Raw genomic sequence first — 13,828 nt, 5'->3', positions numbered from 1 at the left:
TGGTTTGGCCCGAAGGAAAAAAATTCGCAATCTAAGGTATCTAGATTGCTAGAAAACGCATCTGATTAATAGTCGCGCGGCTGAGGTCGAAAAAAGTGGCTAGAAAATGATTTTCGTGATACACCTCTTAGATTCCACTTTTTTCGATGGAAACTCTCGAATTAGTATATGTAGATTCCAAAATCAAAAAGTTTCCACGATATTATCGTGCAAGTAACGAGTAATTGGCGATTTTTTGCGTTTCCAGGCAAAATTGCAAGGCCTGGAAATTCATGATTTTTGGAGGGTCTTCAAATTAAAAAAAGACCTATATCACATGATAGAGCTCTTCAAACTGAGCAAAAAAGTGTATTACACCAAAGTCCCAACTTCTCTAGATCAAAAGTTATGGGCCTATTTGTGGTCAAAAAGGTGTTTAATTTTGCATAAATTAATTCAGATTGTGGGGAAATTCCCTGTTTTCCATCAGTTTTTTACCACAAATAGGCCAATAAATTTTGATCTAGAGAAGTTGGGACTTTGGTGTAATACACTTTTTTGCTCAGTTTGAAGAGCTCTATCATGTGATATAGGTCTTTTTTTAATTTGAAGACCCTCCAAAAATCATGAATTTCCAGGCCTTGCAATTTTGCCTGGAAACGCAAAAAAATCGCCAATTACTCGTTACTTGCACGATAATATCGTGGAAACTTTTTGATTTTGTAATCTACACATACTAATTTGCGAGTTTCCGTTGTTTTTTTTGGAATCTAAAAGATGTATCACGAAATGAAACGTTTTTCGACCTCAGCCGTGCGACTATAAAGGATTATGTTCAAAATGAAGCCATTAATACAAGATTTTTCAAAGCTACCAACTTTTGGAAAAATAATAATTTTTTTTGAGGGGGGGGGGGGGTGCCAGGGGTTCCCAGTTCGGTTCACCACGCCTTTCATGTTACATTCAGTTTATAAATAGCTAACACGGCCGACCGTGGAGGATCTCATAAAAAATATTTGGAAGATTTTCTTATACGTCTTGTATTATTGGGATATCCACGTTAAATACCAAATCTTTAAAGTATTCCAAAATTACTTCAAAACTAGTTCGGTAGCTGGTATCACTTTCAAAAACACTCCGATCAAAGATGGCGGATATAGCTTGGGTCCAGGATTTATAAAGGTCAGTGGCATAATCATATAAATGAATTATACCTGTCCCTGAGAGCCTTGAGTAAAAACCACTCCACTCGTTTTACTCGTTTTTAACTTCATTGATAACTGGTAGAAATTCTGCCTGGTTGTCACATTCTGTTTAATTTGGATTGGTTCATCTCCTTGATGTATCTCAACTGGTGCTTGAATCTGGAAAAGATTTAGAAATACTTCTTTAGAGGAGGTCGAATTAGTTTGTTGTTTGACAGGGCAAGTCGGTCGGATTATTTAATTATCTTAAATAATTTTTTATCTTCTTTTACAAATTATTTTTGGAGCATTGGTTAAAAATGGCAAGTAAATCAAAAAAAATAGTGCACACTTAAAGCAAATGAACTTTAAAGGGTAAATTTTGGTAAATTTGGTATTTGAGTCAAACTGCCAAGCGTAAAATTGACGTATTATCAAACAGACTTCATTGTCTAGTGGGAGGTCCTGTCATTATCACAAAGACAGAACCTAAAAAAAATGTTCGTACCTCTGACACTGTCAATCTCAATGCAGCAAGTTTCTCTCTCAGCATGGTCAAACGTTGTTGTATATCATCCGTGGACGCATTCACCATGTCTTTGATCTTCATCGCGTAATCCACATGGTGTAATAACAAACTTCTGTTAGAAAGCACCTCGGAAACATTTGAAACTAAAAGTATACAAAATCAAATATGTAGTCAAACATTCAAAAAGTGCACGATACAGTTGCAGTGCTTCATAAATATGTATTTCCCATTTTAAAAACATAACTAAAAGTTTCATACACTTCATCAGATGTGACAGAAACTAAAAAGTATACAAAACAATTTTTTTTTGAAATGTAAAAGCATCATAATTAAGAATACAGTAGATTCTCTAAATAGTGCATGGCGGACACTGATTCTTTTCCCTGGCAATGTCCGCAAATCAGAGGTTCCACTGTAGGAGGAAATAAAGGGACTGTTTTTAGTGAAACTTTGGTTCTTTTTGCGTGACTTCATTAGGCCATTCCATTTTATATCTATACATGGGATGGAAGAACATTTCCAGGAGGTAATCCGAAAATAATGTCCTGGGCATGTTTTTTTCTTCATTTTTCCAGGGGAAAAAAAGTTATTATAGAATTTCCAGGAAGACTGAATTTAGTTCGTCTACCTTCATTTGATATAAAAAGAACTTCTCCAAAAGCTTTTTGCAACTTCTGCTATTTTTCAGGGGGTATTCACACATTTTCAAAAAATTTTTGGCCCAGTGCTAGCGAGTGGGCCTTTAAAGAGAGTGTCACTATTTTTTTGTCCGTGTTTCCTTCTGTCTGTCCGTTTTGGTAGAAACGGCGCTTAATATCAGTAACACACTTTTTGCCGTCTGGACAGGGAAAACCCGGAAAAAGTCTGATACTGGCTAAAAAAGATATATTTTCTGATTCTGCGCTCCTTAAACAACAAACGTTTTCAGAACAAAACAAGATGGCGGTCGAAGCGAGGATTCATACTTTCTTACTCAGGTAAGTTATATGGCATGTCTCAAAAACCTGAAATTTACCACAATTTTTGAAGGCCATTAGCCGGCAGAAAATGAGGAAACCAATGATTTGCAACGAAGGATACCATGATGAAGTTTCGCTGTAGGGGTGTTACCTAATTGTTTACGCCCTTATTTTCGCGAAAAACGGCAAAAACCGAAAAGTGCTGACGTCAGCAAAACTTGTTTTTTAAATATCTCCAGTTTGGCTAATGGTGGAAACATGAAATTTGGACCAACGTTGAATATCATTAAAAGAGTCATTTTGCAAAAAAAAATTTTTCGAAATTTTGCTATCGTCAGCAGAAATCAGCAAAATACGAAATTTTGCAATAAAGTGCTGATGTCAGCAAAATTCCAAAAATTTTTTTTTGCAAAATGATCCTTTAAATTATGTCTAACTTCAGTCCAAATTTCATGTTTCCACCATTAGCCAAACTGGAGTTATTCAAAAAACAAGTTTTGCTGACGTCAGCATTTTTTAGTTTTTGCGGTTTTTCGCGAAAATAAGGGCGTAAACAATTAGGTAACACCCCTACAGCGAAACTTCATCATGGTATCCTTCGTTGCAAATCATTGGTTTCCTCATTTTCTGCCGGCTAATGGCCTTCAAAAATTATGGTAATTTTCAGGTTTTTGAGACATGCCATAACTTACCTGAGTAAACATTTTCTTTGCTTTAGTGGTCAAGAGACTTTCAAACCAAAGAAAATTTGTAGTGATTTTTCGTTGTAAACTTGTTCAACATTCTGTCATATCTTATAGTTTTCATAAAGCTTTCTGAGTGAAAATTCTACCTTAAGTCACTTTCATTTTTTAGTTTCTTGTTTTCAAAAAGACTTTATTTTTAGGAAATAATGGCTTCTAATATAAAAATGAATAAACAGAAATGCAGCTCATGTGTAAAATTGAATATTTCTTGGTTACTTATGGATCTGTCGCTGTTAACAACGGTCAGTGACAATCACAATGGGGGACGTGGCTAGGAAGTGGCATGATTTTCAAACTGGATCGACACAGAATCATTTCAAGTAAACTGATTCTGGAATTTGTTGATGGACACTAAAATGGAGTTCATGTGTAATTGAGAACAAGATTGGAACTTTTTCCATGATGCTACGTGTGAAAATGGTTATTTCTAGATCTGTCTCGTTTAACGAATTGGTGGCTTGATTTTTCAAACTTGACACAGAATTATTTCAAATACCGATTAAATGGAATATGGCAATGGAGACTAAAATGCAGCTCATGTGTAAATTTGAACAAGATTGGAACTTTTTTCATGATGCTACACATTAAATGAAATGCTCATTTCTGGAGCTGTGGCATTTAACGGTCGTCGATGGCTTGGATTATTCAAACTCAACTCACATAATTGTTTTCAAGTCGAATTGACCTTGATTCAGGAAAGAGGGAGAATATGAACAAAGACAATACAACGAAGAAGCTCAATATATCGATGTGGCACCATTTTTGCATTTTTTGATGTTGTTTCTTATGGAAGTTGAATTTGATGATATTTTGGATTTGATTGTTTACCTTCGGGAAGAAAGTTTCAAGCTTTCAACATTCAATTCATTTTTCATTGACTATACATTATGTTTTGTTTATTTTTTCACTTCCCTGTTCTAAGAAATGAAGAAAGGGAGAATTATCCTTGTCGACTTATTTTTCATTTTGTTTTGCTTGACGCAGTAAAATTTTAAATCCTTTGGCCATCCCTTTCCTGGGGGAAATTTGAAATCTTGTTAACAATTTTTTGAATTTTTAGAAATTCCGAAATTCGCGAAAATAACGAAAATTTCGCTTTTGCTGGGCCTTCACGCTCAACGGGCTTCTTGTTTTGACTTGAAAAGGTTCGTTTACCCCCTGTATGGATTAAATGGAACAGCCCATTAGCATCTAACATAACGAAAAACTTAATTCTAGGAATTTGAGGAGACCTAGACCCATAAAAAACCTCTTCCACTCCACAAATCACGTTCAACCATTATTGTCTCCAGTTCTCCTAAGTCTTCTTAGCAAAAACAAGTGTCTTAAGAAGGTAAACATTCTAGTGAAATTGCCAGGAGGCATTTTGAATTTAACTTACTTATATTTTTAGTGTAGTTAAATATTTGGGTTGTTTTTTCTTCCACCGTCTTGATCGTTTCAGTTTGATTGGCTAACTCTGTAACACGTTTCCATAACAACATGGTTGTGTTTTGACGTTCAAGTTGTTTTAGAACATGACTTATATTGACCGTAATCTGGTCTGTAGTTTTGTTGATGTGCTCATCGATTTGTTTATTGGTTGAGAAGGTCGATAATAGTGTCGGATATAATTTAAAGACCTGATCGATGATGGTTGTTGCATTGATGGAAGTTCTGTTGATTCGATTCGCCCCAGTCTCCAAACCTGTTTTTAAAAGAGCGATAATAGTGAAGTTAAATAAATCGGTAAAATTACGACGACCAACGAAAATTTAACAGGCTAGTGAGTTTCAACCAATTAAATTTCGTATTTTCACTAGCCTATTACATTTTTCGTCCATCGTTGGTGATTATGCTTAAACTCAGTAATTAAAAAAGGACTTAAGGTCAATTGATCATAGGCCGTAATAAAAACTCTTGTCTGGAAGCTTATTGTTTTAACTTTTTGCTAGCTTTTTCATTTGTCAATATGAAAAGATAAAAATCGAATGGGTCAGTTTTTAATCACGTTACCAAGTAATTATCTTGGGATTGGTTCAAAAAGATTTAGTCAAATGATCAAAAAGTGAGCAGAAATAAACTAATTTCTCAACGCAAGTTCAAGTAAGAAACAATGGAAAGAAATAAAAGGCTCCCAGTCCGGGGATTTTTATACGGATTATGACTGCACACCTCAGTATCGATAAAATAAACGAAAAAACTATATAAGAACTTGTAAAACAATTGAAACAGAATTTATGGCTTTAAATTGTTATGGTTTTTTTAGGGCTTTGCAGCAGTTTCTTAGGAAATTGCATCGAAATACTCACAAAATGGTGAAAATGGAGAACATTTGTAAAAATATAACTAGCTATACTATAGCTTAAAAGCTCAAAGAAATTTGGACGTTCTTAAAAAAAACACGTGTAGCAGACAAGGAAATATAATTTGAGGTGTCAGACCATTTTCGTACGTGACGGTTCCGTTTCTCTCCGAAACGAAATGAAGCCATTTGATTGGTTAGAAGTGACGTTAAACTTGAATGTAACCAATAGAATGGATTCGTTTCGTCCCGGAGCGAAACGGAATCATAGCGTATGAACGTGATCTCAACCAAAAAGGTTATTTTTGAGCCATAATTGGAGGGTTAGAGTAGGAGTTAAATTTTTATATAATCGACTAAACTAACCTTTGACGAGATCCATTTGTGAATCCAATGCCATTCGAATGTTGACAGAATCGTCGTGTCCTTTCGTCATGTTCTTCTTTAACTCATCCAAATGATCACGTGACAGCTTGAAGATAAAGAAATGAGCATTTTGAAGAGCTGCATATTTTAAGGGGAAATTAATACCAGACCAAAACCTTTACCAGACCAAAATATTTAGATGGGAGAATATCTTTTTTTTTCTGCGAAACGAAAAAACTTTAAACACGCTTTTCAGCCTATTGGGGATAAACTTAAAATAAAACTTATTATGAGTGGTAAGACAGTATCATAAAGCAGCGTGCAGTACAGTAGCCCTTTACCATCTATCTAGTTTGATATGATGTCATCTTAATAATAATTTTACCATGTTTTTCACCATATCTGAAGTGGCATTCGTCTCATCTCGTATTCGTTCCGTTGAATTCAACACCTTCATCATTTCTTCGTAAGAGTCCACAGCCTCCAAAGCATTCTCACCGTGAGAACGAGCTGGTGCAAAGATCCTAAAATAGAATTAAGTAGAGTCTCCATAGCTTGACATATGGGCGGGGGGGGGATTCCCAAATGATAGCCTTACAAGCGATTTGTCGTGGGGCTTAAAATGAAATTTTTAGAAACAAAGTCTTCCCTTCTCCAGGGCCCACACTTTTTTGCAAAAAATAAATTTTTGGTTGCGCCTCCTTAGACTTTATATTCTTGCTCCCCTCCACTGTTAAATTCATGGCGTGGGCCCCTGTCATTTCAACCTAACACCCATTTTAGTTGCACTCCAAATCAACACTTCAACTCGCTTCAATAAGCATCACCAAAGGTTGCAAATATATTTAATTATTTGACCAGAGGCTCGAAGGCATAAATCTCGGGGTTCAAGGGTAACACGCGCGCGCTAAGTGACTTTTCCTTCCGTTCAAAACGTTTTGAACGTAAGAAAACTTCACTTAAGCCCTTACAACAATACTTTAGCTTAGGGATATTCCCCAGTCTTCAAGGTCTAAAGTAAATTTGTTCTGCACATGTGAAATAAGCTTAAGGCGGATTAGTTTTTGCAATTTCTATCGTTTTCCTAAGGGCTTTGATAAAATTTTGGCCAGACGATCTCAATCGAACACGATCAAATCTCTATCGAACGGAATCGAATATCGATCGAATTTGAAAACTACGGTAATATATAATATAATAGACTGAGATTTAATCGCGTTCGTCAATCGAATTTCAATAGGTCGAATGTGTCGACTGGTTCGATAATCGGTTTCGTTCGATTAAGATCTGCTGGATTTTGGGAGTTCGAATTTTTCGCGAGGACTGTTTTTTTCGGAAATGGCAAAAATCCTTCAAATTTCATAAGTAGATATAAAGTGAGAGTTTAAACACAATGGGTATTGTTTAACATGAATAGCGAACACAATGGGTATTGTTAACATGAATAGAAATGAATGGATAGTGTTAACATGAATAGGAGAGTTTGAACACAATGGGTATTGTTAACATGAGCAGAAATGAATAGGTATTGTGTTAGAGCAGAAATGAATAGGCATTGTGTTAGACCGGAAATGAATAGGCATTGTGTTTACTTTATCTCAATAATATTAAAACAAAAGGGGTATGGATCGAACTAAAAATGAATGGCTATTGTTCTCAAGATGTCTATAAGCAGAAATGGATAGGCATTGTGTTAGCCCAAAAATGGATAGGCATTGTGTTAGCCCAAAAATGAATAAGCATTGTTTTATATTGCACTTTGATTAAAACACTAAACATGAGCAGAAATGGATAGGCATTGTGTTAGAATAGAAATGGATAGGTATTGTGTTTACTTTAAGTCGTTAAATTTAAAACGACGAGGTATGAGTAGAGCTGAAAATGAATAAGCATTGTTTTATATTGCGCTTTGATTAAAACACTAACATGAGCAGAAATGAATAGGTATTGTGTTAGAGCAGAAATGAATAGGCATTGTGTTAGAGAAGAAATGGATAGGCATTGTGTTAGAGCAGAAATGAATAGGCATTGTGTTAGAGCAGAAATGAATAAGCATTGTGTTAGAGCAGAAATGAATAGGCATTGTGTTTACTTTCAATAATTAAATTTTAAAACGACAAGGCATGAGAAGAGCTGAAAATGAATAAGCATTGTTTAAAGTAAATCAAGATATAATTTTTGTGCTTCGATTAAATCACAACCTATAAAAGGAGGTTTGTAGGGGTTCGAAATACCGTTTTCCCGTCAAAATTTTTGCTAAATCCTGGAATCCCGAAAATTGAAAAAAATAATAACACCGTCACACCGGTTTGTACAGGTTCAAATACCGGCATAATGACAAAAAATAAGAGCAAATACTGTCACCATCTGATTTTAAAATACCGTTTTCCCGTACTAAAAAAGGGCCAATCCCGTCACACCGTTAAAATACAACCCCCCCCCTCCATAAAAGGATGAAAATTGCTCATGTTTTTTTCTCAGTTTTTACCTTTTCAAAGCTGGAGAGCCGTTAAAGGAATAAACAAAATGGCGACAAGGCATCATACGAAACGCCGAAGCGTTCCCCGCCCAGCGATTTCAGTTAATGATGTGAATTGGAAGAAAAAATAAAAGGGATTATCTAATCTCAAATGAGGATTAGTTGATACCAAAGAGGAATTAGGTAATCTAATAAAGGGATTCGGTAATCTCTAAAAGATTTACTTGAATCAGGTAATTACAAAGAGGGATTAGGAAATCTTATAAATAGGGGTTAGGTGATCTGAGATAAGGATTAGCTTGAATTAGGTAAACCTAAACAGAGATTAGGTAATCACAAACATAGATTAAGTGAAGGATTAGAAAATCTTAAACAGGGATTAGGTGATCTCCAAAACATATTAACACGGATTCAGTATAATCCCAATTAAAGATTAGGTAATCTTAAACATGGATTAGGTGATCTCAAAAAGGATTGCCTTAGATTAGATAATTCCAAAGAGGGATTAGGTAATCTTTAATATGGATTAGGTAATCCCAAACAAAATTAGGTGATAGTCCCAAGATGATTAATAAAACAGACTAGGAAATATAGAATAAGATCAAGCTAGCTCAGACCCAAAATCGATTGTAAAGAAAAGAAAAAAAAGACATGAGCTTATATTGTAGTAATGAAGAGCTCTTCCAAAACTGTAAAAAAGTACAACTTTTCATTTAGCAACCAAAACTAAGAGCCAATGGTTACCAAGTTTATGAATAGGTTGATTATTTGCTATATATACTCCATCAAGAAGCGAGTTTTCTTTAAGATCCCAAAGAGGGATTAGGTAATCTAATAAAAGGATTCGGTAATCTCTAAAAGATTTACTTGAATCAGAGGTAATTACAAAGATGGATTAGGAAATCTTATAATAGGTGATCTGAGATAAGGGTTAGCTTGAATTAGGTTAGCTTGAATTAGGTAAACCCAAACAGAGATTAGGTAATCCCAAAGAGAGATTAAGTGAAGGATTAGCTAATCTTAAACAGGGATTAGGTGATTTCCAAAACATATTAACATGGATTCAGTATAACCCCAATTAAAGATTAGGTAATCTTAAACATGGATTAGGTGATCTTAAAAAGGATTGCCTTATATTAGATGATCCCAAAGAGGGATTAGGTAATCTTAAACATGGATTAGGTGATCTCAAAAAGGATTATCTTAGATTAGATAATCTCAAAGAGGGATTAGGTAATCTTTAATATGGATTAGGTAATCCCAAACAAAATTAGGTGATAGTCCCAAGATGATTAATAAAACAGCAAAAAAGAACTTTTAAATGATGAACACTGGGTAAATGGACTGAAAAAGAAGATTTTAAAATCAAAAATTTTAAGATAGAATTTATCACGATGTATCTCTTTGTATTAAGAAAAGAAAATTATTCATTTGAAATGCTTAATGATTGTTTGTTATATTTTTTGTTCGGTTGTATTATTATACGCATGAGTGAATAAGCTGAAAAAGAAAAATTGCAGCGATAGTTTTGAAATCAAATCAAAACAAAAAGAATATACATTCATCGAATTTTTTTAAATACGTTTCGAAGTTTTATTAAGGCAAGCTAAAATTAGAATGGAAAACTCTTCAAGAATTTTCGATTTGATCGTTCTTTCAAGTGGTGAAGAAGAAGAAGAATCGATCATCGAACCAAAGAAAGTAAAGCATGCAGTAGCGGCCTGGCTTAATTTTCTTGGTGGTGCAAACTATGAAATTGGCGCCCCTATATTTTGTCCTTACTTGCGCCCTCGATCATTAAGTGGAAATATTAGTGAAGTTAAGTAAATCGGTGAAATCACGACGACGAACGAAAGTTTAACAGGCTAGTGAGTTTCAACCAATCAAATTTCGTATTTTCACTAGCCTATTACATTTTTCGTCTGTCGTCGTGATTATCTTGGTATGCTTAAACTCAGTCTGTAAGATCAGTGACTGGTTGAGTTAAAAAACTTTTATTTATACGAAGGTGGTGGTAATGATAACTTGATATCTATTTCCTTGTTATAATTTGAAATGTTATAGTTTTCTGAACAAGGAAAATTTTTCAATTTTAAATTTTTGAAATGTCTAAAAATGCCCCATTTTATACCGATTTAGCACCAAAAATAAAGCTCCTCAAATAAAAAATATGAGATGTTGATACTTGAAATGGAAATTTTATACCTAGCAAGTCGATTTAGTCTATATTTTTATTTTCGAAAACTTTATCAGAAAAATTACCTCTTTTTAATATTGGCGCCGCAGGCAAAAAGATTTAGTGTAAGAAACGTCAAACAGCTTAAAAGATATTTTAAAAAGGAGAAAGTTAGCCAGCATAAGACCTAAAAAACCAAACACGTTTCGATCTTTTTGGCAATTTCTCATTTTGGGGGTGGACATCCTAAATTAACATTGTACTTATAGAAGGCGCTATAAACATGTCGAAGGGCGCCAAGTCGCCCAATTAAACATCAACAAAATTTTGGCGCCCCCTTGAAAAGCTCTTTCGGCGCCCCTCTCAGATCTTTCTGGGTGGTGCACTGCACACCCTGCACCCCCTGCCAGGCCGCCACTGAAAGCATGAGAACATAATTGAAATGCCTGACGATCAGTTGTTAGCAGACTGGATTCGAAATTATCAAGGGTAATAGGTATGTTTTTCACACTTATTTCTTGATACTACATCTATCTCAATCTAAAATATGTATGGGTCTTTTTTCAATAAAAGCTGATGAATAAGTTAGCGCAAGAAAAGTAGCATATATTATAGAAATCATTGAAAACTACTTTTTTTATTTAAGACTCTTCGCAGAAACAACTACTACCCGCAATCAAATATATTTGCAAATTATGGATTTTTCTTCTGGATCACAACCACTCTCACAATCGGAGATTGATCAAAATTTGAAAGTAGATGAGGAAAAAGAAGCAACAAAGTTCTTCATTGAAAGAGAAGAATATCTCATGGGAATTGTCGATAAAACCACCGAAAGGATGATCAATGCTTTAACAGAGACAGTCAATGAAATGTGCAAAGGATGCCAAGAAGAAGGTGGAGCACAAAAACATCATGTCTTATGTAAAGAAAACATTATCAATACGACGATGAAACTGTTTGAACACATGTGGAATGAAATGGATATCGAGGAATTCAACAAGCAATCAACGACAAAGTTTAAGAGACATCTTCAAAACAAGGAACAATATTCAAGAGATAAAAATTGGTTTGAATATTTGAAAGAAAATTTTTTTATACATTATTTTAGAATAACAGAATAAATACAAATAAATGAGCGTATACAATAAACTGAACATTTACTGCTAAAAACTACCATGTCCTGGGAAATATTTTAACAAAAAGTGTCCTATCTTTTGATCATTTGCGAAAAAGTCGGTTCTATCAAATTTTTTTACAATGTCAGACAATCTTTTACCACGACACAATTGAGTAGCAAAATAAATGCAAACTTTCGAGAATAATGAATGTAGTTGAACAGGATTTCTTTCGATTTCAGTCTGCGGTTTATCAAATGTGGAAACGCCGGAGGCGTTCCTCGCCCAGCGATTTCAGTTAATGATGTGAATTGGAAGAAAAAATGAGGATTAGTTGGTCTCAAAGAGGGATTCGGTAATCTCTAAAAGATTTACTTGAAGCAGGTAAACCCAAACAGAGATTAGGTAATCCCAAAGAGAGATTAAGTGAAGGATTAGGTAGTCTTAAACAGGGATTAGGTGATCTCCAAAACATATTAACACGGATTCAGTATAATCCCAATTAAAGATTAGGTAATCTTAAACATGGATTAGGTGATCTCAAAAAGGATTGCCTTAGATTAGATAATCCCAAAGAGGAATTATGTAATCTTTAATAGGGATTAGGTAATCCCAAACAAAAATTAGGTGATAGTCCCACCAAAATGATGAGTAAAATAAAGTGACGCAACACTTGAATGACCCTCAAATAATTTCAAAAAATACATTAAAGACTTTCAAAAAGCGACCGCTCCCAAATCCATTCTTTATAGTTAAAAATAAGACATCATTGTTTTCTTTAATCACACTTACTGATGCCTTGGTCATTTTGTTATTACAATACTCCATTTTATTTATATTTATACATTTCTTCTAGCTTTTTGTTCGTGCTAACATCCTTGTCCTGTTATTTTTATTCTTAAACAACGTAGCTGAAACTTAAAGCATCTATATATTATCATGATGTTTCAGTTTGCCTACCTTACGCTAAATGCTTGACCTCTGGTGAAATGATTGACCCAAAGAATAAAAGAAATAGAATACAAGTATAATCTAATCAGAGAGCAATATATTCAGAGCTTTAATGAAAATACAAGTGTCCATTATAGAGATCGATTCGTTTCATTCTTCCATTTCATCATTTGAAAATTGAATTATTTGTCGTTGAATCAAAGACCGACGTTTTTCAATGGCAAAATCCAATGCTTCCTCAAAGTCCATATCTTCTTCGTCTCTAACTCTTTGCAAAGTTTGCATGATGGCTTTATGAGCTATATTCTTTTTCATTGCCCGGAGAAAAAGGACCCTGTATTTATAAATTTCATTAATTGATAAACCAGTCTCTTCGCATTCGTTGAACATGATCTCCCAGATATTTATCGTTTCTTCATCACCTTGAGATTGTTCACTGTCATCAGAATCTTCATCATCGGACATTGACTCGCTGTCTGAATAATCCTCATCTTCTTCCTCTTCAGATTCTTCAGGGTGGGCTTTTGCAGCATGGCGATTGTAATTGCTTTTTGTGGAAAAGGTCTTTTCGCAATCGTCACATTCATACATCGTCGCCATTGGTTTTAAACATTATGAAGAAATGGAATCTTTTCTTGCCAATTTATAGACCAAATGCAAGAGGAATCCGATATCGGGTTTCTCTTTAGGATCTTGGATTCTTCTTCTTTAATTGAGTACGCACATGTCTTTTTTTTTTCTTTTCTTTACAATCGATTTTGGGACTAAGCTAGCTTGTTCTTATTCTACATTTCCTAGTCTGTTTTATTAATCATTTTGGGACTATCACCTAATTTTTGTTTGGGATTTTCTAATCCCTATTAAAGATTACCTAATCCCTATTAAAGATTACCTAATCCCTATTAAAGATTACCTAATCCCTATTAAAGATTACCTAATCCCTCTTTGGGATCATCTAATCTGAGGCAATCCTTTTTTAGATCACCTAATCCATGTTTAAGATTACCTAATCTTTCATTGGGGTTATACTGAATCCATGTTAATATGTTTTGGAAAT

The 13,828-nt window shown here is 34.4% G+C and overlaps 1 protein-coding gene and 1 long non-coding RNA gene across 2 annotated transcripts in view; one reads left to right on the top strand and one right to left on the bottom strand.

Annotated features, from left to right (window-relative positions):
• The window catches only part of LOC136819932 (laminin subunit beta-1-like), a 50,230-nt gene that overhangs the window by 6,296 nt on the left and 30,106 nt on the right, over positions 1–13,828 (bottom strand). The window contains exons 21-25 of the mRNA XM_067076173.1: positions 6,433–6,571; positions 6,048–6,153; positions 4,779–5,084; positions 1,672–1,835; positions 1,194–1,343 (exon numbers count right to left, since the gene is read on the bottom strand). Of these exons, the coding sequence (XP_066932274.1) occupies positions 1,194–1,343; positions 1,672–1,835; positions 4,779–5,084; positions 6,048–6,153; positions 6,433–6,571 (865 nt within the window). The remainder of the gene's footprint in view (positions 1–1,193; positions 1,344–1,671; positions 1,836–4,778; positions 5,085–6,047; positions 6,154–6,432; positions 6,572–13,828) is intronic.
• On the top strand, positions 11,129–11,854 carry LOC136819919 (uncharacterized). The gene is made up of 2 exons (XR_010848500.1): positions 11,129–11,198; positions 11,349–11,854. It is a non-coding gene; the product is annotated as an uncharacterized lncRNA (long non-coding RNA).

Source organism: Clytia hemisphaerica, unplaced genomic scaffold, assembly GCF_902728285.1.
Source record: "Clytia hemisphaerica strain Z4C2 unplaced genomic scaffold, Clytia hemisphaerica genome assembly, whole genome shotgun sequence".
Taxonomy (NCBI): Eukaryota; Metazoa; Cnidaria; class Hydrozoa; order Leptothecata; family Clytiidae; genus Clytia; species Clytia hemisphaerica.
The sequence above is the reverse complement of the archived record's forward strand: the minus strand, read 5'-3'. Positions and strand labels throughout refer to the sequence as shown.